The following is a 27,894-nucleotide window of genomic DNA, read 5'->3' as shown; positions in this document are numbered from 1 at the left end:
AGTGAAAGAGAGGTTAAACTTAAGTTAAACTGAAAGCTGGTCAAAAAAACCTCTTTCAAAATTTATTTCTTATTTTTTATTGTGAATTTATCTATATAGATCAAATGACATCAAGCACTAATTCGATAGTAATGTATATATACAAATTCAATAGTAATGTGTACAAATTGTATTATTTAAGTTTCATTGTTATTTTTAGTAAGTTTGACACCTTTTAACTGGGCTGAGTATTTATCTGAAACCAATTCCAAGCCTGCTGATTGGATGTATTGCAGACAGGTATATATTTTTAACTAAATGCAAGTGGTACTTGTAAGATTGTACTTTATGATTGTGTAAATGGACTTTTGTCAACTTTTTGCATGATGCATTATGTAGTTGTACTGAATAGTTGTGGCATTATGTGGATCTACTGTGTTACTGTGGAATTATGCTTGTTTCATTTCAGTAAATTCAAGTTTCTTTTTTTGAAAAAAAAAAAAAAGTTATTTGATGTATCAAACTCAAGTTAAAATGAGTAGTCTGTTGAGAAGCTCTTTGCTAGTCAATCAGTATATAGCCCTCTAAATGTTATGCATGTATGTTTTAGTATATCTTAGATGTTTTGATATAAGATAAGTATGGGTATTAAGGCCCACCTTTGTCGAATGCACGGTAAAGAAATGCTGATTTTTTTTTGCTGCCAGTGATAAAACCAGATAACTCTAATATTTTAATGTCGAAAAAAAGTTTCACAATTTATTTTTTCCCTAACTTTGGATTAGTGGGCCTTATTTTTGCCAGGCCTTAATACCCATACTTACCTTACAAATAAATTTTCTATATTAAATAATATGTTTTATATTTTTTTGTATTTGTTTCAAAGTAAAATTTGATAATTTAGATAATTTAACTATTGCAAAACAAGCTTTCAATTTCATATCATAATGAAATAATTTTTTATATCTTTATGTTTTTATCTTTATTAGGCTTCTTATCCCCCATCAAATATTTTTTCAGTTGGAATGAAGCTTGAAGCACGAAGACATGATCAGGTAAAAGATTCAAGTCATATAATTTTTAGTCTTGCCACAGTGGCATTTAAGATTGGTCCTAGATTGCTTCTTCACTTTGATGGTTCTCCTTCCAAGTATGACATGTGGACCTTATGTGATTCATCTGATATACATCCCATAGGTTGGACTGATCATGGGTCTTTACTTCCACCTACAGGTTTGTTTTTAAATGAATATTCATTTTAAGATTATGCTGTGTTAGTTGAGTTACCAGAGGACTAGTATAGATAAGTATATTACAGAATGCAATATATATATATATTGCTTATTGAAGAGTTGTTGTAATTTAAGTAAAAATTTAATGATTCAAGGGTATAAGCATGATCCAAAGACTTATATGCAGTTCTATTCCTTGAAAATCCAAAAAGGTGACATTGCAACTGCCAGATGCTTTAAAAAGGTGTGTAATTTTCAAGGTTTTAGATTTTAATGAGAAAAAGGGGAAAAGGAGGCATTTTTTAATTTCTAAAGTTTTGTTTTCAATTTTTTTTTGTTATTCAAACACAGGTACCTTCAATGCCACCTAAAAACTGTTTTGATGTTGGAATGAAACTAGAAGCAGTAGATAAACAGAATCCAAGTGTAATAGGTGTAGCTACTGTGGTTAATGTTAATGGAGATATTATAAATATAGAATTTGATGGTTATCCAGGTTTGGGATATGCTAGTCATTATGGGGATCGTGATTTCTTTCCTGTTGGCTGGTGTGCTCATGCAAAGCATCCTCTTCGAATTCCAGGTTAGTTTCTTTCTGTAGTTCTCTTTGATAGTATTATTTATCCTTATTTTTTTATATTGTTTTCATTGAAATAAAAAAATTAAAAGTTTTTTTCCCAGGGATTTTAATGACCAATTATAATAAATTTTGATAACCAACTATAATGTGTTTAATGACCAACCTCAGTGTGCCCAGAAAGTTTATACAAAGGTAAATTTTTGATGATATTGGTTTAGTTTTTTTGATGATAAAATTTTCAAAACAAAAGATTTTTTAAAAATTAATTAGAATAAGATTTTCTCTATTTACTAGCACTGTTTTTGTGAATGTCCCTCTCTTCTATTGATGGTTGATGATTAAATGCCAATTTTTTTTACCTATAAATAAATCAGGTACTAAAAAAATCCATTTAAAAAAATAACTCAAAAAACCCAATTAAAAAGACACTGGAAAAAATGTTTTTTTGTGTTTTTTTTATTTGAAGTCTATTATTAGTTTATTATTAGTCTATTATTAGTCTATTATTAATTCTTTTTTTCAATGAAGAACAGATTATTTATGTTTCTTGACAATATTTTTTAATTATTTGGTACAATATTTGAAAGAAAATTTATTAAAATAAGGGGAATAAATTACTGAAATCTAATCATTAATTTTCTGTATAAGCTCTTTATCATGAAGAGAAAAATAAAAAGGAAAAAATGAAAGTATGTTTAATTAATATAGAAAAAAATCTTTTATTTTATTAGCTACAAACAAAAAATAAAAAACAAACTATTTAATAAAGACAGTATTTTATCTGTGCAAAAGTTTGCATAATTCCATTAAAGTTTATTTTTCCATTGTTGATTAACATAACCTAAAATAATTAATGCCAAATCTGATCTGGTAAAAAGCTTTAATCAAATGGACAAGAAAAGTATACCAAAGTTTGTCAAATGGCAAACTGTTGGTTTAAATAAACAAGGAAACCAATCTAATGTTGCTATAGCAAAATTAGTCAGTGTTTCAGAGGGCTGCGTTTAAAATGCATTAAAAAAGTTCAAAGAAAATGAAGCTGTCAAAGTTCTCCGAGTCCTGGTAAGCCTTCAAAGTTAACTGAAAGAGAAAAAAGTCTTTTTGCACAGTTTGATCAAACCCTTGGATAAGCACTTGTAATTTAACCAGAGAATTCAATGATTCTTTAACGAATGCTACATGGTGCTAAGAAAGAATCATCTGATCTGTTAAAGAATGATCTTGTGCAATTTTTAGTGATAAGGCTAAATTTGAGGTATTAAATTGCAAAGGAAAGGTGTATGTTAAAGATACAAACATGCAAAGTATTCATCTTGCAATGTTATATAAAGGTTACAAGAAGTTACACAATAGTGCCACAGTTCATACTGTGCATTCAATTCAAGACTGGTTCAATGAGAAAGGCTATAAAATTATTTCTTGGTGTGCTTGGTCATCTGATTTAAAACCTATTGAGTATATATGGAGCTGTATTGATGGAAAACTTTCCAAATGTAAGATAACTTCAGTTGAAAATTTTAAACAACAATTATCAGAGATTTGGGATGAACTGCCGAAGGGTTATCACATAAGATTGATTAAATCCATGCCTTAACACATTCAATTGTGCATAAAAGCAAAAGAAGGCTATCTTGAATATTAGTTTTTCATATTTTTTTATAAACATTTTTTGAGTTAGTTCATTTAAATTTAATTATCAGTTTTTTTTTTAAAAGCAATTTAATAGTTGTACCTTGGTCTTTGTTTTTTACATATATAAGTTTGTTAAATTCCATTGCAAAATTTTTTAATTTGTTATAAGGTTACTTAAAACAAAACATTTTTTAATCTTTTGTTTTGGCAATTTTATCATCAAAGAACTATAAAAAATTTGCCCTTGTATATAATTTCTGGACACACTGTGTAGCTTATTTTAACAACCAACTCCAATGCATTTTAATGATTATTATGTAGCTTTCATTTAATTCTAGGTGATGCAAAGAGTTCTTTATCTGGGTTAGTTTTTTAGGAAACTTTTTATTTTATGGTTTTTCTCTTGTCTACTTGTACTCTATTTTTTAATTACTTTTCTTTTTCATTTTGATTCAAGTATTGGAAAAAACTTTCTAGTTCTAGATATTCACCTCGCTCCTCCATGCTTATAAATGAAATATCAATGCAAGCTGATAAGGCTCTTTTTTTAAGACCTGAATCACCAAAACAAAAATCCCTTTTAAACTCTGGTAAGTTTTATAAATTATTGCTATAAATTTATAGTTTTATTTCTTTAAATTTCATAAAAAACTAAAGTGTTAAATAAATGTTGGTTAAATTTAATTTCATATTTCTATAGTGGAAGTTTACATCAATGCTGAATGTAGTTGTGGTCCTTACATCGATGTGGCAAAACTTCAACAACTGCCTCGGCTCCGTAAAGGAGATATCACACCTGTGCTTAAAGGGCTTCTAGAGGACATCATTGCATGTGCCATATCTCCTAAAACTGTTTTTGGATTTCTAAAGCCTGGTAAAATTTTTTTGTTATGTTCTAAATATATTTTTATATTTAAAATATGATATAGTGTGTAAATCACTATTATAGGTAGAGGAAACTGTGTGATTACTGCTGTCTGTGAAGGGGTAACCTTTCAATGCTGTCTTAATGTAATTGATCGAGTTTCATCTTTTTGGGATGTTCTGGAACAGTTCTCTGACAATTTGAGGTGTTGTCCAAACTTATTTTCTACAACCGAAATACATCACTTATGTACACAGTGCTATAATAAATCATTTAACAGCTCATCATCACCTTTGTACTATCAGAAATTTACAACACTTCCCAATTCTCACACAGCTTTTCCTTTTAAATCTTCAGAAAGGTAATCATTCCAAATTTATTTGATGGATATGATAATTTATTTCTATAGCATACTCAGAGTTTAGTTTTAAACTATTTTTCTATTATTATTAGTCTACTATTATTTCACTTATTAGATAGAATTTTATTGTATTAATTTTGTTGAAAAGTGTGTTTATGTTATGGACTTTCCTTAGCTCCCAATTTAACCAATTTGAAGATGGTGATATTCAAGATGGTCATATTCATTCATATATGAATTCCAAAAAAAGCGAATCATTTACTTTGAAGCATGTAGATAATGATCAACTCTCTTCAAACATACAAAGAAATACGGAAAAAAAAGTTGACAGTAGGCTATCCAGTCCAATCTTTCAGGTTTATGAAGTGCCTAATTTACAAAGGTCTTATGTGGATACAGCATCTCAAACAGAATCATTTTATTCCTCTCATAAATTTGTTCCTCCTATACTTAGTTCATATCAGCCTGATAGCTTGAGTACTCTTGATGATGTTTGCGTTGTAAGAAAGTTAAGTCATGACGAAAGCAAAGAAATTGTACCTGATTTGTCAAATAGTATGCAAGGTGAGATTTTTTCACGAAAATCTCTCAAGATCGTTTAAGAGACTAATACTTTGATTTTTATTTTTTAGGGATTGTTTAGTAGATATTATAAATTTAACATATTTTTTCCAATGTTTTTTGTAAATTTTGTTCTTAATTTTCAGCCGGAGGTATTGATATTAAGAATGCTCCTAGTACATGGACAGTGGATGATGTTGTTTTGTTTTTTAAGAAAACATGCATCAAAGAATATTCTCAAGCATTCAAGGAACATGTGTGTAGTTTTACATTGCTTTTCTATATTCATGGAGTATTTACTTGCTATACACATACACACAATTTTTCTATGATTTGTCAATTATTTTTTTTAAAAAGAGACCACTTGGTGTTTTTAAAAAATTTCACAGATTAAGAATAAAAATTCAGAGTAACATGCACCTTTTCAGTTATAAAAGATTTGTCTTTATCTTAGTCTTATAACATCCACCGTATTAACACTTCAACACAAAGAAAAAAGCTAGATGTATAAATACGGCAGTTTCGACGTATTGTTCATGATTAATGCTTAGGCTGGCGTTGTCTAATAATGCGATTCCACGACAATTTCTGCTATTCTGTTAAAGTTCTGCTAAGTAGCTAATTCGGCGTTAAATAAACTTAGGAACTGCTATTGGTGGTTTCGAATAAGGCGTGGTAGGAACATAATTAGTGGAGCAGCGTTACGTTTGCTGAGTCTACTAGCACTTTGATTTGTGTTTAACAATTCTTTAACTCTAAATCTAAATTTATTGTTTGGAATGATATTAGTTTTTAATCAATTTATAAAGAGAATTTAATTTTAGGAAATCGATGGTAAAGCATTGCTCCTTTTGCAACGTGAGCTTGTTCTTCATCATATGGGTTTTAAACTCGGCCCGGCTGTTAAGTTGCTAGATTTGATTGAAGATTTAAGGGTAGCTGAACATTCTTTATCGAAGATTTAGCAAGTTATTTTGCTCCATCCCCTTAATTCAATCTACATTACACTACTATTAAATCACTCTGGAAAAATACTTTCCGAATTTGAACAAAAAGAAAACGTGAACCTTGTAAATTATTTTAAGCGTATATATATTATAAGTGTATCTAGAAGATAAAAGTTATTTTTGTTTGCTTACTAATTTCTTATTCCAAGTGTCGTCAAATTATATTAACCGTTTATATCTCTATTATCATTTAAGTTCTAGTAGTCTAACGTTTTAGTAAATACAAAACTTATTAAAAAGGCCATTTTCAGATTTTAAATCTTAATAATTAGAAATTATATTTTCGCTTTTCGTTTGCTCATTTTTCTTTAATGCATAAAAATATGACATAAGTTCACTTCAAACTTATTTCAATAAGCATTACTATAAGATAAAGGTATTCAATATCTTTCGTATATAATTTGTTTTGTATTTTCATTTCATTTAGACAAATTTACGAGATTTGATTAATTTGGGAGCTGCATAATACACAGCCGTGTAAAAAATATTAAGTTCAACTTAATTGCAAAAAGTCTTTAGTCCACTTTTTTAAAATATATTTTAGTTGTCTTACTTGAGTGCCTCACAATCAAAAACTTTTCACAATTAAAATCTTTCTTGCTCAAAATAAATAATAAAAGATCTATCCTTCTCCAAAACCTCTTATATACGCTAAAAAGTGTGGTTTACCAAAAGTTTTACAAAGTGGACAAGAGACATTTTGGAATTGGACGACTCAAAATCCAAGATTGTATATGAAGTACAAGTTAAGTTAGTAGGATGATCAAATAATTTTGAAGGTGCTTTTAGGAGGTGGAAATTAAAGAGGAAGGAAAAAAACTTTTTTTTTTAACTAATCTGAACATTTTAAAGTTCTGTAGAGCTCTACACCTGTCATAGCCGTGTAAAATGTTTAGAGTATGCTTAAGAGATATAAATAATAAACAAGAATTCAAAAAATAAAACGAAATAAGTTTCTTTCGCCTCGATTTGCGCACCTTAAATTCAAACGCAATTCAATAGAACTTTATAGAACAATTTTGTGACGAGATTAAGTAATTTTTCACAAAATTGTTCTATAAATATTACAGGAAAAGTACTGTAAACATGTCCTAAAACCTCCAGAACCCAATACTGTCGTTCGGTCCGTAAGCAATATCCTGAAAAAAAATGCAAATAATTCAGTCTGAAAATGATTTCCTAATGAAGAATGATAGACAACCAACCATCGCAGATACTGTTGCCTTACATAGATTTTAATGCAATATGCTTAATGGAAGTGTCTACTCTTCTATCGCTATTACCTAATTCATATCAGGTTTGCAGTATTTGTGGACTGAATCTCAAGAACATGAACATGGTAGATAAAGTTTTTAGCAAAGCTAATTCTACCACATTCATGTTCTTGGAGCCTATTCAGTGGGGAATAGATCAGGGATTACACACTGTATTTTTGGATTCGAAGTTAACATATTTAAGAACGTTTATTACCAGAGAAAGAGGTTGTTATCCGAGCGCTCAGGGTTCCATGCCAACAACGTTAAGAAGTAAATTTTTACTAGAAAAAAGGCAATCGAACTAAAAAAGATGAACCACTAAGTTGCTATTGTTTAGAGGAGTGGAGATTCCCGAATCTCCTATTACGGAAAAGTGGCAAGAAGAGTTTTTAGGAGCTACAAAATCTTCTTAGATATTTTTAGAGTGGATAAAAATTTGATGAAAAAATCTTAAATCATTCTCTGTATGTTACCATACCAATATCCTGTTGAGGAGGACAAGCAGGAACAGTACTACAGAGAAATGTTTCAGCCATATGTTCTCCTGTATGAATGGTCTCCGGTGCCTGCTGGAGTGCACACAGTTGTTGTTCACTCGCATCAAGTTGTTAAGAACACCTGTTCCTATTGGGCTTTTTTCTCAGGAATCTCAAATTAGCAGCAACAAGGATATGAAGAACTGTCATAAATATTTTTGAAAAAGAGTACTAAAAAATGCGAAGAACTGTTGTGCAGTTCATAAGAAATTATGGCTCCAAGAGGTAGCTGGAGCTATCTTGGAATGTATGGCACTTCTTTTGCAGATCTTTAGTGTTTTTAACTTTTTTTTTAATTGATTTTTTTTTTTTTTCCATTTTCAATCTTATTTTTAAAAACTTATTCGTTAAAAATGCTTAAAGTATTTTTAATAAATAAGTCTTTGTAAATTAGGGGCTAAAGATGTGTCACGTGTATATATTTTAATATCAAATTTTTTAAATGTTTATTTCATTTATGAAACCAAGTAAAAAAAATTTAAAATATTTGAAAATATCCATCCAAACTTTAATTTAACTGTTTTAATCACAGGATGCCTATTTTTAAAGATAGTTATAAACGTTTTTTGAAACTTTTTTAACTATCTAAAAAAAAGAACACTTTTTAACAGTAAAAAAAATATTGGCTTTGGAAATACAAAGTAACCAATAGCATCAGTTTCTATTTTGTGTTTTATTTGCACGGTTTTGAAAAACATAATAATCTCTTGTTTTTAGGCTTTTATCACTCGCTATCTCACCATTCGAGTTTACTTTTACCTTTTTTAAATTCTTTTATATATTTATGGGAGTGATGGTTCGGAGATGTTAATTTACTCAACCATTTTATTGATGATTTTGATAAAATGAAAATGATGTTTGGCATAGGTTTAAAATGCGTCTTGTAATAGTATTGAAAAGTCGCAATAGCATTTGTATTTATCTCTTTCTCGAATCTTTTGATAATCATTTGTTTCAATACTACTTCCTTTTGAAAGTTGCTTCTCAAGGGCGTTCATAAAAACTGCATCAGTAAAGTTAAAATTATGTAAAAACTAATATGAATTTAGAAACTTCAACGAGAACAAAACTAATGCTGAGATAACTACAAACGGTGCAAGATGACGATCTATTTATACTTTCTTGTTACTTTATAAGAAGTAACCTAAAATTTAAAATAAATAGAAAATTGAAATTTAAAGTAAATAGCAAATTAAAATTTATTATGAAATAAAACAAGCACTACTTATACATTAGTGAAAAAAAACCATACATAAAACAATTTCTCCTAAAATTCAAGAGAGGGGAAGGGGGGGGGGGAGGGGTAGTGAGGGAAGTTTTCCCTACTTATACATGCATTTAATTTTTATTAAAATTTATGAGTATAATACTTAAATTTACAATATGCTTTCTATTTTAACCCACTCTATTCACCCCACTCCTATTCCTTTCTTTCTGTATTTTTATCTTTGGAAATCGCTAAAGCTTTCACCACCAGCTTTTAGAGCGCACTTACTTTTATTGCTAGCAGTGGCTCGAACCACAATTTGATTGCTTCTTGAAACCACCCGCAGCTGTTTCTTAAATACCACACCCAACTGGATTTTACCATTTAGGTCTTGTAGAACGCATATAATTTAAGTCTGGTAGAGCACCTAAAACTTATCACGAATCAGATACTACTAACGGAAATGTCGTTTTTTTTTTTTTTAAGGGCTTGTATAGACGACTACCCTCATTTATATGCAAATCAAACTCTTTTAAAAATTTAAAATTCAATGACACAATATATATCATCACTAAATTGAACAATTATGAAATTCCTTGTCACTTTTATTGTGACCCTAAACCCTTGGGTATTAGGTATTATTACGCATTTTTACGCTCAGGATTTTTTCAAAATGTATCTTATGCCCTAAGACTCAGGGACCATTTTATTTCTTAGTTCAGTTTGTATATTTGTTTAGTATTACCAAAATTAAGAAGAGAGATGGGCGACCGTCACCGTTCTCGAAGCAGGTCTCCCAGAAGAAATTCTGAAAGAACAAATGATGGAATACAAGAAAGATTAAAAAAACTAAGTGGTCTAGAGAATGGTTCCGTTCCTGATAAAGTTGCTGAAGATGTCTTGAAAATTGATAGGGAAAAGGTTTTAACTTTAGCCTCATTAAATTCAATTCATTACTTTTTGTCTTAAGTGATACAATTTTATAAAATTTTAATCCTAACCCTATTAAAAGCTGCCTCATTCCCTATTTGTCTACTGCATAAAAATTAAATCAATTAGGCAGAAGTATTTCTGTAAAACGTCTTTTGCTACTTGGCCTAATATCTGACAGTATTTTTTGGAGTGGCTGTTTGTTTAAAACTTTTTCATATTTTCTTTATATGTATCAAAATAGTGATTTACTCAAGATCTGACCTTAGTACTCCTTCAGGTCATTTAATAGGTAGTAAAATAGTGATTTACTCAAAATTTAATTTTAGTACTCCAAGTCATTTAGTTACTTCTTTAAATAATAGTTTAATAAACCTGAACAAAAAATAGGTTTCAGCATTTTTAATAAACTCTGTTCTTGCTGCGTTTTTTTATGCCTAATTTGTCAATGCATTTGTTTTTTAAGCTAAATCTAACTTTGCTTGTATTTTTTTTAAGCTAAAACTAACTTTGCTTATTACTTTTGCTTGTATAAAGTTATACATCAGCTTATCTTCTAGTTTTTCAGAAAATATTAACGTTTGTGTGTAATTTTTATCCTTTAAACTGTAAAATGTAACAGTATCTAAGAAATAAGTACATAAGCGTAACTTTTAAATCCCAAGGAAGGAAAGTTATGAATTATAGAGTACTCAATTTTTTTATTTACACCAGGAATGGTACCCAAAAACCTAGATTTTTGTGTTTTTGTTCAGATTCTTATTTTTATTATTGTTAATAAAGCCAATTTAAGAAGATGAATATCCTTGTTAATTATTATTGCAGCATAAAGTTGATAATGAAACACATTGGAATGTATATACTTTTTGATTGATATAATTCCATACTCTACTTAACAAAGACACACTAAACAACATACTGATCCTATCAGTAAGCACAGCTGATAGATGTTAAAGATGACAGCAAGTCATTAGGTACCAACTGCCTAATAACTTTACAGTTCATATAGCTGCCATCTTAAAGATACAATAAAACTATTACTAAATATTTTGACTTAGAATTCAGTGACTGAATAGCTTAGCTTACTATAAATTTTAACTTTCTAATTCTATACAGAATATGTAAATCTAGGGTTGACCAAAATACCGAATCAAAATGGTTCTGAAAAACTGTTATCAATTTTTGAGACAAGAAATGCAAAAACTGAAACTGTTGATCCTGATAATAACTAGATTTCTCCTCATATATATGCATCCATAATTGTTAAATTAGTTACCCTATTTATATAAGGTAACTAATTTAACAATTAATTGACTCATTTGGTGCAAAAGTGCTAATAACAGCAAGCAATCCTTTTCTAAGCCACTGTACGTAATTAGAATCTAGCCCAGCATTTATTTCATAATTAGAAAAAAATTTTGTTGTCTTCTTAAAATATCTTCAAGAAAACTAATTTTTAAAATTAATATTTTTAATCAGTTCTTTAGGAAGTAAAATATCAAGTTTACTAAGTAATGTAAAGCAAAACTAAACGTGGTTTTTAAAATTATATTGTCATTAGCTACTTCATTACATTATATGTAATAAAGTACATTATATGAAATCAAGTACCTAATGGCTACAATATAATTTAAATTTTTTATTCAAATTCAGTTACACTACAAAGACTCTACAACAAGCTTCAATAACTTACAATAAACTTCAGATTTTCTTACAAAACACAAGTGGGTTAAAAAAAAAAAAAAGTGGGTTGGGTATTTGCCAACCTTTATTTAGATTTTTTTAAACTATTATTTCATTCTCAAAGTATATATAAATTATATATATAAATATATAAATTAATAATTATTCATCATGGTTATAATGAAAATTATTACCTAGATGAAATGAAGGTGGAAACTTTTTAAGTAGTTGCTTCTTTTGTTAAGGTTGTATGCATGCATGCATACACACATACATAGATACATACATAGATATATACATACATAGATATATACATACATACATACATAGATAGATAGATACATACATACATACATACATACATACATACATACATACATACATACATACATACATACATACATACATACATACATACATACATACATACATACATAAATGCATACATACATACATACATACATACATACATACATACATACATACATACATACATACATACATACATGCATGCATGCATGCATGCATACATCAGTGCACAAATACATATATACATATACCCATTAAGTTATTTCTATGTTAGGCATTTTTTATGAATTTTTTCATCTTTTTTTTAGACATGTCCACTTTTATTGCGAGTATTCTGCAACATTGGAGCACATCACAAGTAAATACAAAACCTGAATAGTTAGAAGAAAAAAATTTTTTGTTTACAGAAAAAATTGTTGGTATCCTAAAAAAATTTTTTTTTTTTTTTTTTTTTTTTGCAGGATAGAAGAGTTTTCTAATGGAAAAACCCCATCTAATGAGTTGCAGATTTATACATGGTAGGTTATCTGCAATATTACTTTATAAATAATTTTGTCACTTATATCTTATGCCTTTTAAAGAGAGCTAAAAAGTATAATATATTTGATTATGTGTAAATCTATCTTTTGTAATCAATTGTTTTTCTTTGTTGTATTACAATCAGTTTTTTACAGTATTCAACAACTAGAAGTGGTAGTATTAACATATACTATGATTCTTTGAATTATATCCTGTATTATTATTGAATTCAAGTCTGAAAAACATTTGAGTGCATCATCTGCATAGCTATTTAAAAAATAGTTGTAGTTTTTTTGTGATATTAGTAGATCATAATCCCAGGTCATACCCATCCAGGTCATAATTCCAGGTCATAAAACAAAATTAAAAACTTATCCAAGATAAAATTTGCTAATTGTGTGTTTTGCATTTTGTGCATCTACTTTTTGCATTTTGTGCATCTACTTTCATTACTGTTTTTCTGTTTTCATGTATTATGAAAAAAGTACCATTTTAATCAAATGTTCGGTAACATCCAAAATCGGTCATTCATTCTTCATAATAAACAAATTTTTCCTTTGCTAATTTCTTCTTCTTAATAATAATTACACCTGTGTTGGAAATAGTCTGCTGACATCAGCAAGCCAGTTTTTAGATGCTTAAATCGGTCAAATAAGGCTAAGTCTAATTTAAACTTTGAACAATCATGCACATTCACTTGTATTTTCTCGCTACTTAAAACTATATGATTATTAACATTTGCTGGTACAGCATCTGTATTCAAATTATTTTTTGGATCTGAAACAATATAACTATTGTTTTATAATTGTTTTTAGGAAAGATGCCACACTGAAAGAGCTTATGAATCTTGTAAAAGAAGTAAATCCAGAAGCTCGTCGGGATGGAACATATTTTGATTTTGCGATTGTTTATCCCAATTTTTTGCGCGGGGGGTACAACTTGAAAGAGATAGGTACTACTTGCTCTGGCCAAAGTTGTCCTGATGATAATGCAACTCTACATTCAAAAAAGTTTCGAATTGGAGATTTTTTAGATATTTCAATCTTATTGCGACCGAGAAGAGAGCGTCGCGACAGTTTGTAACAATTTATCCAACACTTGCAAATAGTCGGTGAAGCTCTGTCGTTTTCTGAAAAACAACGCATGAAACATTTCTGAGAATATTTGTATAGTTCAAGTTTTTGAAGAAGTAATAAGCAATACGCTACTGTTGTACAGAGAGATAAAAGAATATGCAAATATTTTATTTATAGCGGTGTACTTTTTTTACGTCGTAGTTAAATAGAAAAAAAACAAACATCGTAATAGATAGTTTCATTATTCATAATTGAAAAGTCGAGAAGATAAAATAAAGAAAATAAAAAAACCGAAATAACGTGTAAGGACAATCTGCAAAGTTTGCATTAATGATATCATTATGGACGTTTAAGAGATGGATTTAAAAATCTATTTTTTTAAACAAAGATTTAATTCTCTTAATGTCTGTAGGATTCGTCGAAAATTTTTGGTCTCGCCTGACCAGTCACATCAACTTTATTTATTAAAGATAACAGCAATAGAACCAAGTTTTAAGCTGAATTTTATGTAGGTACACATTCTTAATATATTAGGAAGTAACGCGGATGATGAAAAGAACTTGAGATCATTAACTGAACTACTTTAGTACCTGTATATTTTAAGGTATAATAAATATTACAAAATGTCAACTAAATTTGTAGCTACCTGAAGCACAATTGTTCTATGTTTAGTGAACTACTCCATCCACTATATTGCTGCAGTCTTTCAATTTATGAATACTATAGAATTTTATATTTTGACTTGCTCCATCAGACACTATAGCCCTTACTTTAAGTCCAATGAATTCCAATATAGTTATCAGGCGCGGATTTAAGGAGTGGCCATTGTGGCAATGACCATGTAGTTTAAATTTAACGGCAGCCACGTTAGTTTTGGGTTTTTTCGCTTAAGGAATATCCCTAAAAATTTAACCGTTGTTCTTATTAAACGTCGGTAACGTTTTCTTATTAAACGTTACCGACGTTTTATTCAATCAATAAATGCTGTGAAAAGATATTAAAATATCAATCTTTTATCGTAATTTAAACCGTGAAAATAAAATTTGGCGACACAGTTACAAATTCCTAGATCCGCGCCTGGTTATATATATATATATATATATATATATATATATATATATATATATATATATATATATATATATATATATATATATATATATATATATATATATATATATATATATATATATATATATATATATATATATATATATATAGATAGATAGATAGATAGATAGATAGATAGATAGATAGATAGATAGATAGATAGATAGATAGATATACAATATACATAAAATGAATATAAATACAATTAAAAAAAAAAATTTGTTATAGCTTTAAAGAATTTAGCGAAGCCAATTTATGGCAAATCGCAAGAATAACTAAGTATTTAATATTAACATAATATGATTTTAATAACATAATATGATTTTAATAACCTTTTAAAAGGTTTTGCTTTATCAAATGAATTATAAAAAAGCCCATTAGAAAAAACACCTACTAAAAAACAATGCATAGTGGAATATATTATGGAGCTAATAGAGTAGTCGAGGCAAAAAATGGCAACATATCGGAAAAAATACTTAAAAAATACACAAAATTAAGGCTGAAGAATGAAGGACCAAGGAATTAAATGAAACCAGTTCATGACAAAAAATTTTATTTAAGCTTTTTTTAAATTTTGTCATACTTTTTTTAGTCATTTTAAAATTATTCTCACAGGTCTATTTTATTATTGACAGACTTTGTTTACACAAAAAAAGTTCCCAAATTTACAAAATGTTCGTCTTGAAAAAATGAAGAAAATCTGTTCGTGCCGACAAGTAATTTCTTTTACCTTGGTGTAATTTGTTTAGTAATTTGTCAACGCGTGAAGTAGTTACTTTATCCTGAACTGTCTTATTAAACAAATGCTATAAATGCTATATGCTCGATATTCAAATTTTTCGATTTTTAAATTTTTTCTTTTAAACGTATATAATAAAATTTAAATAACTTTTTTAATAAACATTCAAAATATTACAACAAGTACTTAAAATATTCATAAATAAACACAGTTTAAAATGATATATAAATATTTCATTATTTCCTGTCTCATTGTATCTTTATAGATGAAGTTCTACGAACTTTCCTAACGACCTAAGTAATAAAATCTGTTCGTGCCGACAAGTAATTTCTTTTACTTTGGTGTAATTTGTTTGGTAATTTGTCAACACGAGAAGTAGTTACATTATCCTAAACAGTCTTAATTAAACAAATGCCACAAAAGTTTAAACTAATACCACGTAATAAGAGTTTCTGTTTTAAATCTATTGGCAGCCATTTTAATAGATTTTTTGTTGACGGCGGAAAATATAGAGTTAGTCGGAAACTTGTATGGCTCGCTGAATTGCTGCCTCTTTGATGTAAAACAATAAGTTGCACATTAAAAAATTACTTTGGCTAATCATACTTAAATCTCTTGTAATTAAAAAGTTAACGGCTAAAAGTAAGTATAAAAATAGATTATAAATTTGGTCTTATAAAACGTTGTGTGAGAGATCTTGTGATATGCGAACTAATATAACATGGTGAAAAACGTCTATAAATAACTTAAATACACCAAATACTTAGATTAAACTGGATCTTGATTAATTAATATAGGATTGCTGCCAGGAAATGAAATAATAAGAACAATCAGTGGCATTGTTTTGTAAGCACCATACATTTTATACAAGAATTTACACAAACGCTTAACGTTAAAGCATCGAATCATCTGTGTTTGCCAATACTACAGCTTCACCCTCTTTTACAGCATACACTGTTAATGATAAAAACAAATATAACTGGTATTGATACGAGTAAAAAAAATTATGTTTTACATTGTAACTGCATAATGCTAACATTGTCTTTTTCTTATTCTTACTATAAAATGTAACTTACCTTCTTTACAATCTTCTAAAGTTTCTGTTGATGCTAACCCACGTGTCTCTTTCAAAACGTAGCACATAGCAGCACTTACCACGGATAAACTTCCCATTATTCCAAAAGGAAGACTTCTATGAAAGTGAGCTAAAAATTGCGATATCCATGGTGCTGACGCTCCTCCACAGCGACTAACAACCGACAATAGACCCATTCCACGAGCTCTAGAATCCAAAATTAACCTGCGATTATTTTATTTTTTGATCGAACCCTGACATTTGATAAAAGGAAGCAAAAAAAAAAGAAAAAATACGATAAAAAAAAAGACTCATAATACAACAAGTCACAAAAAATGCAAAACAACTAAAACACTAAATGTACACACACCTTTACAATTACAAAGAAAGCAATATGGAGATATGGAAAACAAATTTACTATATACAATAAAACTGAAATCATTAAAGTTCCAAAGTTGACCCATATCCACCCCTATTGCCTTCTTTCTCGCAATATTCATTTCTTTGTTGTTGTTTTTTTGTTTGTTTGTTCATTTTTATTTTGTTTGATTATTTTTTATTTTCAAAGAATATTTAAAAGATAACACGCTTAAAACAAATAAAATGATGGTTAGGGCAAGAAGACATGAGTTTGTCTTATTACTGAGCCAAATTTATGGTTAACGTATTTACAGCCGTTTTAAAAATTTCTATTAATAAACTCGCCTAACTATTGTTGGATATAGTTCTGCGGACCAGACATATAAAACATCAAATGACGTTGTAATAAATAGTTTTCCTATCATTCCAAGAGTAACCCTTGCCCACGTGTACTCTAAAAAAACAGTAAAAAAATATACCTTTGCCCACGTGTACTCTAAAAAAACAGTAAAAAATTATACATACGAGAAGCTTTTAAATGAATAACAAATTTGAATTTAAAAAATCTAAATATATCAGTGGCAATTTTTTCAAAATTGGATTATTTTGTTTAGTTTAATCCAGCAAACCTGGTATTGATGGAATGAAAGCTACACCAGCACATGCGGAACCAGACATAATCATAGAAAATATTGCGGTTGGTCTACGCCCAACTCTAAAAAAACATAAATCCAACATCTTACACAAAAAATGCTGTTTAAAAATATACACTTGACTTTTTTTATTCAGGTACTTAGAAAACAAAAAATATAAGCTTCCTTGTTTTTTGTGTGAATAAAAACCTGTAAACAACCTGTAAATAAACTGTAAACAACCGTGACGTTAAAAATATCATACAAATAGATAAAAAGTAATAAAAAAATGTCATAGTATTTTAATCGATAAAAAAAAAATCATTTTCACATCTCTAAACATCTGATTTGGTTTAATGAAGCAATTCCTAAAAGCCTTAGATAAAGAGGATACTACCTCTCGAATTCTGTTTTTGTTTTATTAAACTATAAAATTTTTCAAAATGACCTAAAGCAAATGCAAGCATTATGACGCATTCTCATAAAAAGAATATTGCTTGTACAGGCCTAATAAAGAAAAAAATGCTGCAAATATGGAAAAAAATTTTGTGGAAGCATTTATATTTTTTGATATTTAGCAATAAATGTTCATTAAAAGAAAACATTTACCTATTACTAGAAACAATCGCGATTACCGAAGCAGGCACTTCAACCAAACTAGTTAAAGCAAAATTTCGATAACGATTGCCGCCCAGATTTACAGATGCCAAAGATATTCCAAAAAATACCATGCTGTTTACAAACCTATGAGAAATGAATCGTTTTTTTTTTTTGTTTGTTTTTAATAAAATAGCATTCACTTTCGAAATCTTGCATGAACAACATTCAAATATTTTAACAAAAAGCGGCAAAAACTCCAAAACTATTATATGTTGGAGCAATCAAATGAAGTTTTGATGAAACATTCATCTCAAAGCACAAATATTATGAAGTTTCGATGAAACATTCATCTCAAAGCACAAATTTACTGATGGACAAATATTATGAAGTTGATGAAACATCTCAAAGCACAAATTTACTGATGGACAAATATTATGAAGTTGATGAAACATCTCAAAGCACAAATTTACTGATGGACAAAGTCTGAGATTTACCATGCGAAACACTGAATAACTGTACTTGTTAATTTTGACTTTGGTACAAAAAGATCCTTAAAGATTGCTCCGCGTTTAATTGAAGAAATCGGTACTTCTGATAGTTCCAAATGCGGCCATTGTTTCTTATTTCTTCTCGCAACTTGCTTGAGGATTTCTTCTGCTTCTTTCCTTTTACCGCTAACACGAAGCCATCTTACTGATTCTGGAACAAACCTGCAAAAAAAAAAAAAAAAATGTGGATTAAATGTGAATTAATATGAAGCATGCTGTTTATAAATAATATATTTTATAGCAATCAGTTCATTAATTTGCAACTTACTTGTAAAGTGCGAGTAAAATAATGTAAGGGGCTGTTGTAATTATTAATAGTGTTCTCCAATTGGGTACCAACCAAGCCTGCAAAGCTATAGAGCATTGTGCAAATGTAAATGCGAACCAAATCGATGTTCCTGACAAGCTTCGATAAACAGGCCCTACTAGTTCAGTTGCCAAAACAAAAAGTGTCAGCATAATTCCACCTTGCAACAAGCCAATAGTGAGACGCAAAGTAAAAAAAAGCCAGAAGTTGTGTACAAAAGCACAAGTGAACGCTGAAATTATCAGTCCAGCCCAAGAAGGAAACAAAACACTTTTGCGACCATACCTATAATTAATACCTATAATTACCTATAATTAGTTAAAAGTCTGCTTACCATTTAATTAGCTTTTTGATTTGTTTTTTATTTGTTTAGTAAACTGTCAACCTGTCTGAAAGTATTCCGAATACTATCGCTCCGACTGCCCAGCCAAAGAACAAGGCAGAGTTGGCGAGAAACGAATGTGTTTTCTTTTCACACACAAGATCCCACTTAAATAAAAAATTATAGTTTTATCAATTTGATGATTAAACAGCAATTCTACTTCTAAAATTTCATTCCTTTAATTGGCATAACAGATTTTTGATTTTGAACAGAATTTTGTAGAATTACAAATTTTATCTTGCTGGAAAAAAAACTTTTATTTTCTACCTCTGTAACAATCGAAAATTCTCTTGGCTGGATGAATTCCCACGAACTTCTGTTCATTTTACAATTGTGTACGTAAAAGTCATCTCCGCTTGAAAACACTCCAGACTTTTTACATTCAAAACTTCCTGAAACACATTGCCATGGTGGAGTGTTACCAATAAATGACAAAACAATAGTTTGATACGCAGAAGGTATAAATATAATACAAAATAACCCTAATAATAATATCTGGGATCTTCCAAATTGGCCGATACAAATAAGGATTTCATCAACATCAGCTGATCTTGGTGGTTTGATAACTTCTTCTTTAAGCGCAAATTTGGTGTTTTCGCAATCGTTCGCAATACAATTATCTACCCTCATCGAATCCTAAAAAAACACCTTTGTATTATTTTGAAACAACTTAGTTTTAAGAAATTTGTTAGAAAAAAACAGAAAATTATACACACAAACACAAAAAGAAATTTACTACGATTTTTCAGCGACTGCGGATAAAATTTCCCGATTTTGAGTTTTGCTGGTTGGATTCAAGTAGTGATTATTTTTTTGAAAAATTTAGTTGCGTAACTCCAAAAGAAAAACGAACGCGTTAGAAAACTCCGCAAGTTCTACTTCGTATTCAAGCGGATTACGAGGCCATTCGAGCCCTGATGCTTCGCATAAATGCGTTCATATTTTATAAATGATTTCTAAGTGAACGCAAGATAGAACTTTTAATCAATTTAATTTGGTTTAATAAATTGTAATATGACGATGAGCAGAAAGAAATTCAGTAAATTTATGTCGTTTTTGTTTAGAGGATGCCTCATCATTTTAACTTTTCTTTTCCATTGTGAATGGTAGAAAGTTAATTTTTTGAAGAATTTTTACTCAATTTTGTATCAGTTTAAGCGTTATCATCAATTTTTCATTTTCAAAAAATTAACTCCCGCAAAGATTTGTTTCTATAGAGAAAAATGCTGACAGAGCGCTTTTTATGTCAGTTTGTCGTAAACTAAAGATTAAAATTTAAAAAATTGTATTTCATTCCTTAATTTTTACTGATCATTTTACTGATGATCATTTATTGGTGATGTTTTTTTTATGAAATTGTTTTCAGTTAGTTAACTGATTTCTCATTTTTTTTGTCTCTGATTTTAAAAATGATTTAAAATTTTTTTTTTATTTCAAAAATAAAAATTAAAAAAGGTTTTACTTTAAAAACATCAAATTTTATGAGAAAATAACACAAAAAGATTTAAAATAAAATAATTACTTTTTTCGAAAATTTAAGTTATTGTAATAATTCAGAAAAATTGGCGCAAACCGAACCTGATAAATAAATACAAAATACAAAATAACTTTTTTATTTTTTAGAATTTTTTCTTTTGCATGAGATAGACGATAAAAAAAAACTATTTTTTAAAATGATAGAAAAATTTATTTGAAAATATAACAAAAAAAAAAAATTAAAAAAATGATCGCTGTTGGCAGAAAATCTGTTAAAGCCGTAGAAAATGCATTCAAAAGTTTCAAAATATTGCAAAAATTTAAAAGATTTTTTAGAAATACAGAAATAAAAAACATTTAAATTTTACATTTTTTACATTAAAAAAATACAGAACCCATTACTTATCTCTTTGGCAAACATGCTTTCGTTGCAGAGCCAAATGTTGCAATTTGGATTTTCGCATGACATGAAGACTGAGTTGTTGGCAATAGGGTTAAAGACGTTGGTGAATTAATCGTTTTTGAGATGGTTGATACCTGATGGTTGATATCTGTGGAGTGATGCTGCTTTTTTTTGAGTGGAAACAACCCAGTATATTGAAGACCAACGGTACAAACGTGTAAAACATTTGCCACTTTCTAAAAAAGATTTTTATCTAAACTCTTCCATTTTTTACTTTGGTATAACTTGGTGAGAACTTCCTTTTAGACATGTTTAACAGTGCAAAGACACCTCTGCCCAACTGCTGTAGAATATGAGATGAATTAGCTTTCAGACATATCAATATTGCATTGTTTTCGCAACAATAGCAATACCGCTGCCAAATTTACCTAAGTCCACTTAGATGTATAATATAAATACCACCAATTGTTTGACATTCTGCATAATACACTTAGTTCAACCATTCAATAAATGTATTATGCAACACCCAACCAAAATCAGATATTAACTATTTGGTGCTAGCTGGACAATCTAAAGTCTACTCAGGTCTAAAGTTTTGTTTTGCTTTGTTTGCGTTTGCTTTTTTAATGGTGGTATAAAGTGTCCAAAATTACAGCAGTTGTTCATTGCATAATGGATTTTTTATTGTTACCAGTGCGTTTCAACACATATCTTACACCTGACCATCGGTTTTATTAATGCATAAATACAGTCTTTGCCAGGCTTGCCATTTTTGAATGTCTGATTAATTTGTGCAATAAAGATAACTAATAGATATGAAATCCATGTCATCATTGTATGTAAAACCATAACCCCTTTATAAAGGAACTAAAAAGCATACACTGTTAATGAATTTGTTTGCTATGAGAGTACCATTCTTATACCGATTCCCTTGAAACTGGCATGATATTGTGACTTATTAGAGCTGAGAATGAAAAGCTATATATGATTGAGATATTTTTGTTTTCTATATCAGCTTTGTGCTTTGAACATATATAGTTGTTTAATTTTTTTTTTGTAGGCAAACCAAAACTAACATTGGCGCTTAACTATTTATGGAGAATATGAAATCATTATTTAACTAATTGAGGGATCGGTTTTATCCAAAAAGATTGAAATTGTGTTTTTTATGATTTTTTAATTAATTTTTTTTACCTTAAACTTGAAAAATGTATACGCTGGGAATTGAAACTAAATTTTCTACGCGATACTATTCTAATACTTTTTAATAGGATTTTGGACCCAGCTTTTACATTCGCAAAACTTTCGCAAATTTTTCGTTATAAAAACCCTGCTACTTTCAAAATATATTTTTATCTTTGCCTAACCTATTATTTTATTTCAAAGACATTTATAGATTATCTTTATAAGTTTTCGGAAAATAAATATTATTTTCTAATTAATCAAAAAAAAATTTGTTCCTTATGCAAAATTTTGAATTTTGATTGGGACCAATGGGAGTCTTTCATTTGACTCAGATCGTAAAATATTAATTAAAACCATATTGTTCGTAATTAAAGAAATACAATAGTAAGGCAAATAATTGAACAATCCTACCCAGCTAACACAAAACGTTCAAGTACGTTCGAAGAACGTTTGATACGTTCTTAGAACGTTCGTAGAAAGTGTGTGACCGTTTCTAACGTTCCACGAATGTTTCTTGAACGTTTTGAGTTAGCTGGGTAGTTACTGACAAATCAGCTATTGGTTCGTCATTAATGAATCTACGTTTAAGTAATATTCCGTTCTATTCAACGGAACAGATTTTAAAACAAAATCGCCTAAAAATTCGGAAACCATGTAACTTTGTTCATCAAAGAATAAATTGAGAAAAAGCATTCTTAAATCGGATTTTATTTTTTTATTTTTTATTTTTAATAAGATCTTTTTGATTTTGTGTATATGAAATTTACCTATTTAAAAAATGGCAAAGTTTATTTCAATTTACTAAAATACATTTTTTTTAATTTACGTTTATTTCAATTTTCTAAAATAGTTCACTCGCAAAATTAACAATTTCAAAACTTTGGTTGTATTATAAAAATTAGGAGGTTAATTGAAAAATTACTCAAAATTGATTTTTTGACTCGGGAAGTTTTTGATTAACAAATGTATATTAAATGAGGCAGTTTGTACAAAGAATTATTTGACGGATACGTCAAAGCTTAAGGTCATGCAAAGTCTAAACAAAGATGTTAGCAAGAAATGAGTTCTATATAGAATGAAACAAAAAATGGGACAAAAGGCTTTCTCATAAAGTTAACGAGTTATTAAATAAATATTCTTCCAAAAGCAATCAAAGTCTAATGGGATTTATTTAACTACTGGTCTACAACTTCAAATGCATTTACGATCTCTCATACCAAAAAGATCAATTTAAATCTAGTTAAATGATCTGAATTGAATATTCCATCCAATTTAGAGTCTATCGAACTTGATTTAGCTGCCAAAAAATCTTAAGTGTCATCAAGGATTGAAGATTCAAATCGAAAATCTGTACTTTGAGAAAAAAAGTTCAACTTTTTTAAAACTAGAAATTTTCTTAATATTTGGTGATTTGGTTGGTAAATGAAGAGAAGAGAATACAGACAGTTAATATCATCCCAAGAAATTTTTATCTCACTGAAAAAATTTGAGGAAAATTGACCTAGAAAAAGATTGTAAGAAAAAGATTCTACCTTACGATCTCATCCAGCTATCTATGCAATCTCTACTATAAAATTGTTGCTAAAAGAGTTTATGCATGTATTTTGCATCTAATGTGTTGTTGAAAAAGCATTTGATTGTTTTTCTGCGATCATCTTATGCTATAAACCATGAGCAGTACCTAAAGCCAAAGTTTTTTTCAAAAAATTTTTATTGTCAGTTGGTTTTTCACAGACTATTTATCGTCGGTTTGTTTAGTTTATCAGTCTGAGCTCATGATTTACCTACCTTACGATAAAAGGTGAATGAATTAGATTTGGCTGATGTTCAATTCATTTGCAAAAAAAGATGTTTAACACAACTTCTCCATTCCAATTTATACGCAACTCATGCGCTGGATGAACACTAATGCTCACCTAGGACAATTGCCGACTCATTTGAGTCAGATAAACATTGTGCCTATATTTAACGCAGAAGTGATATTAATATTTTTTTAAATAGTAAATACAACTTAAGCATAACTAACGTATTAAATAAGCTAATGATGCATTTTAAACTGAATTTTGTTTTGAAGTGAGGATTGAAAGTTTTTGGATTATAAATTTAGTTTGTGATGAAGTATTTAATATAAACTTTGTTTTTGCATGAAACTTTACGAAATGGAGATTTTTCACTCTTTTTTCTTAACCAGAAAGAGACCTCAGGGGAAAAATTCAACGCAAACAAACAAGTATTGTTATCCTTAAATATTGATTTTATTGCAATAAAAAACATTTTTAATCCCTACGTAAACAATATGTCAAACTTTTTTTTCTCTCCCGCAAAGGCAATCGATAACCTTAGTCTACTCCTCTCATTAACTTATTAAATTATGCAACTGTATACTTTTAATCAAAGAACTAAAAATGAATTAAATTAAGTTTCTTTATTAATTAGCTATTCATGCATAAAAAACGTTCCATATTAAGTTCTTTAAATTTAGTGATTCTAGTCTTTAGCTTATAACATTAAATTGTCAGCATATTCGTAACTTCAGGTCGACAAACTTGCCCTATCTTTTACCACTTGTTTTGAAATCCACGAGATATCTTTCTTGATTCCTAATTCTTTATAAACAGATATCTTTATAATCAGAAATCTTTGAAAAATATTGAGTAAACATGCTTTCTAGACTAATATTATACTTGTCGTTTGACATTTTAAGTGCGTATAGTTAAAATCCCAGGTTTCCCAGGTTTCCCCGTTGCATAATGGATTACATTAAGTTACATAATCAGTTACATTAGGTTACATAATGGATTGAAAATGTGCTATGATATACTATGCTGAGAATTTTTGTTTAAAATTTTACTAATGCGGACAAAACTAAAAAACAAGCTTTTCTAAGAAATCCTGGATTGTAAACCGCTTCCTTGAAGTGAAATATTCACGTATGTAGACAATCGAGCTTGCCTCGCTGAAATGAGCAAAATAGTGCAATAAGTCTGTTAATTTCTTCCGACGTTAATCTACAAAAGAGTGTCTTTTTTTAGACAATCTTTCGTGTATTAACTTCGGAAAATTAATATGGCAGCATATTTGATAACATGGGGGAATATTTGATAATATGGTCATTTTTTCATTTGTGTGGGCATGTTGTGCCTTTATCCCTTCTGTGTGATGCATGCAAATACTTACGAGCTTACGTCCATATTTTTTTCCTAAAGGATATAAAATTTTACTTCTTGAGTTTAGTTAAAAGAATGTAGAGAGGATGTGAATTATTTAATAACTTTATAAACTTTATTTAAAAATAAAATTACAAATATTCTCCAATTTGGAGTTAGCGAGTAAATATCATAATATTGATCTGCAGGTTCAACAAAAAGCTTAAACAAGGTTGATACAATGCCAAAAAAAAAAAAGATAATTATCTATGGGCACACCTAGCTGTAAGAAAAAAGTTTTCGTACCATGTTTATATCCAAAACAAAACTGATCCAATTTTACTCTTTCGGAGGTTCACTCGTCGTGTTATTTCAATAAAATTCTATCAGCAAATTTTAAAATAAATTTATATATCCATTATAATTACTCATTGGAACAAATTTGATCAGCAGTTTTTAAAAAGTCTTAAATAATTCACCATATTTGTAATTCGAATAAAACGCAATCGGATTGTTAACTGTAGCTCTTCGGCGTGTTTACTTTTGCACAAATAACATGACAAAGCGCATTTAAAACATTTTCATAAAATTACTGACAGGTTAAAAGAAAAAATTTGGACGAAAAAGAAAAATCACGAAATAAAAATTTAAATAACAGTTAGCAAAGTTTGGAAAGAGCTCGAGTTTTGACAGAAAACTGCATGAAAAATAATCTTCTTAAACAATACAAACTGCATCAACGATATAATTCTAAAATTGGTAAACCACATCAATAAAATGTTAGTGTACATAAGAATAAGAATCATTATAAGAAACCATATAAAATAGATATTTAAAATCAGATACTCTCAGAAACCTAATACGGATAGGGAAGGGATGTATTGGTGTGTTGATAGAAGTGAAATCATTTAGACATACCGCTATACATCAATGGAAAAAAACTATAATTTCTTAAATTAACTGTGTACGATAATCTTTCTAATGGATATTATCATTTTATGCCAAAAAAATAAATAAATAAAATAAAACCCTTGAAAAAGTTGTGTAAAAGTAAGTCTGCTAACTCTGACTAGTTATGCAGACTTACTTTTACACAACTTATTGATTGATTCTTGATCTCCTCGAGGCATTAGTTGACGGTACCTCGAGATCAACAACAATCAATAACAAAACAAACTTTTCCAAGCATCAACATTCCTGTAATTTTTTGGATATAATTTTTAAAATTAATTTTGGTAAATTATGAATCAAGAGAACACTTTAAAACTGTTTTAAATGTTCTTTCGTTATACAGTTCAGTTAAACCTCGCAACAACAAAAAAATTAACCTATAAAAAATGCATCAATCTATGAGTTTGTTGAGGTGTAAATGCTATAACAATTTGGAACTAAAGAAAATTAAAAATTAGGTAAATATTTTGTAAAACTATTTCCCAGTGGGCACAGGAACGTTTTGCAAACGTTTAGTAAACGTTTAATGGTCGGTTGAACGACGAATATATTAGTAAAACGTTTTAAAAACGTTTGATAAACGTTTTGATAAAATTTTTTTTTTATTCAATTTATAATTTTGCGGGACCTTAGAATAACCTTTAAAAAACGCTTTTTGAAAACTGTAAACGCCTAACTGCGCATGCGTAACATTAGACAAAATTGAACAACAAAGATTATGTTGGCATACACACACACAGATATATATATATATATATATATATATATATATATATATATATATATATATATATATATATATATATATATATATATATAATAGGGAAGTTAAACTACCGTTTTCAATTATGAGCAACAAGGAAGCAATTCTAGTTACAAGGAAATGATCATAAACTTATACAAGGTATATTTGAATTGAAAACAATTAATAAATAAGCTATTTTTGTTTATATGATTTGTAAAGTTAATTTTTGAGGTTTTTCACATAGTATAAATTATTGCATAAAGCATCTCCAGCTTACAGTGGATGAGATTTTACTAATTAGAGTTATATATATATATATATATATATATATATATATATATATATATATATATATATATATATATATATATATATATATATATAATATATATATATATATATATATATATATATATATATATATATATATATAAGTATCTATATATGTATATATATATATTTATATATATATATATAAACATATATATAAGTATCTATCTA

The 27,894-nt window shown here is 28.6% G+C and overlaps 3 protein-coding genes across 7 annotated transcripts in view; 2 read left to right on the top strand and 1 right to left on the bottom strand.

Annotated features, from left to right (window-relative positions):
• LOC145202346 (sex comb on midleg-like protein 2) overlaps positions 1–6,330 on the top strand; it is an 11,104-nt gene extending 4,774 nt beyond the window's left edge. For 3 of the 4 annotated variants that reach the window (XM_090081491.1, XM_090081492.1, XM_090081493.1), the window contains exons 9-19: positions 200–279; positions 969–1,212; positions 1,367–1,455; positions 1,563–1,794; positions 3,762–3,786; positions 3,901–4,013; positions 4,124–4,297; positions 4,373–4,649; positions 4,825–5,213; positions 5,357–5,466; positions 6,035–6,330. In XM_090081491.1, coding sequence (XP_089937617.1) covers positions 200–279; positions 969–1,212; positions 1,367–1,455; positions 1,563–1,794; positions 3,762–3,786; positions 3,901–4,013; positions 4,124–4,297; positions 4,373–4,649; positions 4,825–5,213; positions 5,357–5,466; positions 6,035–6,175 — 1,874 coding nt within the window. In that variant the 3' untranslated portion in view covers positions 6,176–6,330. Of the gene's footprint in view, positions 1–199; positions 280–968; positions 1,213–1,366; positions 1,456–1,562; positions 1,795–3,761; positions 3,787–3,900; positions 4,014–4,123; positions 4,298–4,372; positions 4,650–4,824; positions 5,214–5,356; positions 5,467–5,664; positions 5,886–6,034 lie in introns of all 4 variants that reach the window. The other variant, XR_016450635.1, reaches the window with a different exon arrangement.
• Positions 6,331–9,884: 3,554 nt separating this feature from the next.
• On the top strand, positions 9,885–13,964 carry LOC145202353 (histone deacetylase complex subunit SAP18-like). The gene is made up of 4 exons (XM_090083125.1): positions 9,885–10,137; positions 12,447–12,496; positions 12,600–12,656; positions 13,473–13,964. Exons 1-4 carry the CDS (start codon positions 9,979–9,981, stop codon positions 13,738–13,740), a joined length of 534 nt encoding a protein of 177 aa, XP_089939251.1. The 5' UTR covers positions 9,885–9,978; the 3' UTR covers positions 13,741–13,964.
• A 2,457-nt stretch (positions 13,965–16,421) lies between these two features.
• Positions 16,422–26,263, bottom strand: LOC145180269 (solute carrier family 22 member 15-like). 2 transcript variants are annotated; one of them, XM_090082363.1, is made up of 10 exons: positions 26,004–26,263; positions 19,755–20,123; positions 19,491–19,594; positions 19,067–19,390; positions 18,745–18,960; positions 18,260–18,394; positions 17,648–17,733; positions 17,364–17,472; positions 16,659–16,864; positions 16,422–16,536 (listed from the first exon to the last, which is right to left on the bottom strand). In XM_090082363.1, exons 1-10 carry the CDS (start codon positions 26,004–26,006, stop codon positions 16,475–16,477), a joined length of 1,614 nt encoding a protein of 537 aa, XP_089938489.1. In that variant the 5' UTR covers positions 26,007–26,263; the 3' UTR covers positions 16,422–16,474. The 2 variants fall into 2 exon arrangements, with proteins under 2 accessions (XP_089938489.1, XP_089938490.1); XM_090082364.1 differs by lacking the exon at positions 26,004–26,263 and adding an exon at positions 20,224–20,616.
• Positions 26,264–27,894: the final 1,631 nt, after the last annotated feature.

This window comes from Hydra viridissima, unplaced genomic scaffold, assembly GCF_058129835.1.
Source record: "Hydra viridissima isolate aposymbiotic clone 2 unplaced genomic scaffold, HvirCarnegie_v1 scaffold_3, whole genome shotgun sequence".
Lineage (NCBI taxonomy): Eukaryota > Metazoa > Cnidaria > Hydrozoa > Anthoathecata > Hydridae > Hydra > Hydra viridissima.
This window is presented reverse-complemented; position numbering and strand designations above follow the sequence as displayed.

Excerpts from the sequence above, each read along its gene's own strand:
- LOC145202353 (XM_090083125.1), top strand. The coding sequence starts at position 9,979 with ATGGGCGACCGTCACCGTTCTCGAAGCAGGTCTCCCAGAAGAAATTCT. Across the intron at positions 10,138-12,446 it reads TGAAAATTGATAGGGAAAAG|ACATGTCCACTTTTATTGCG; the intron begins GTTTTAACTTTA and ends TCTTTTTTTTAG. Across the intron at positions 12,497-12,599 it reads AACATTGGAGCACATCACAA|GATAGAAGAGTTTTCTAATG; the intron begins GTAAATACAAAA and ends TTTTTTTTGCAG.
- LOC145180269 (XM_090082363.1), bottom strand. Across the intron at positions 19,391-19,490 it reads TTCGGAATACTTTCAGACAG|GTATGGTCGCAAAAGTGTTT; the intron begins GTTGACAGTTTA and ends TATTAATTATAG. Across the intron at positions 17,473-17,647 it reads TTTCATTCCATCAATACCAG|AGTACACGTGGGCAAGGGTT; the intron begins GTTTGCTGGATT and ends CTGTTTTTTTAG.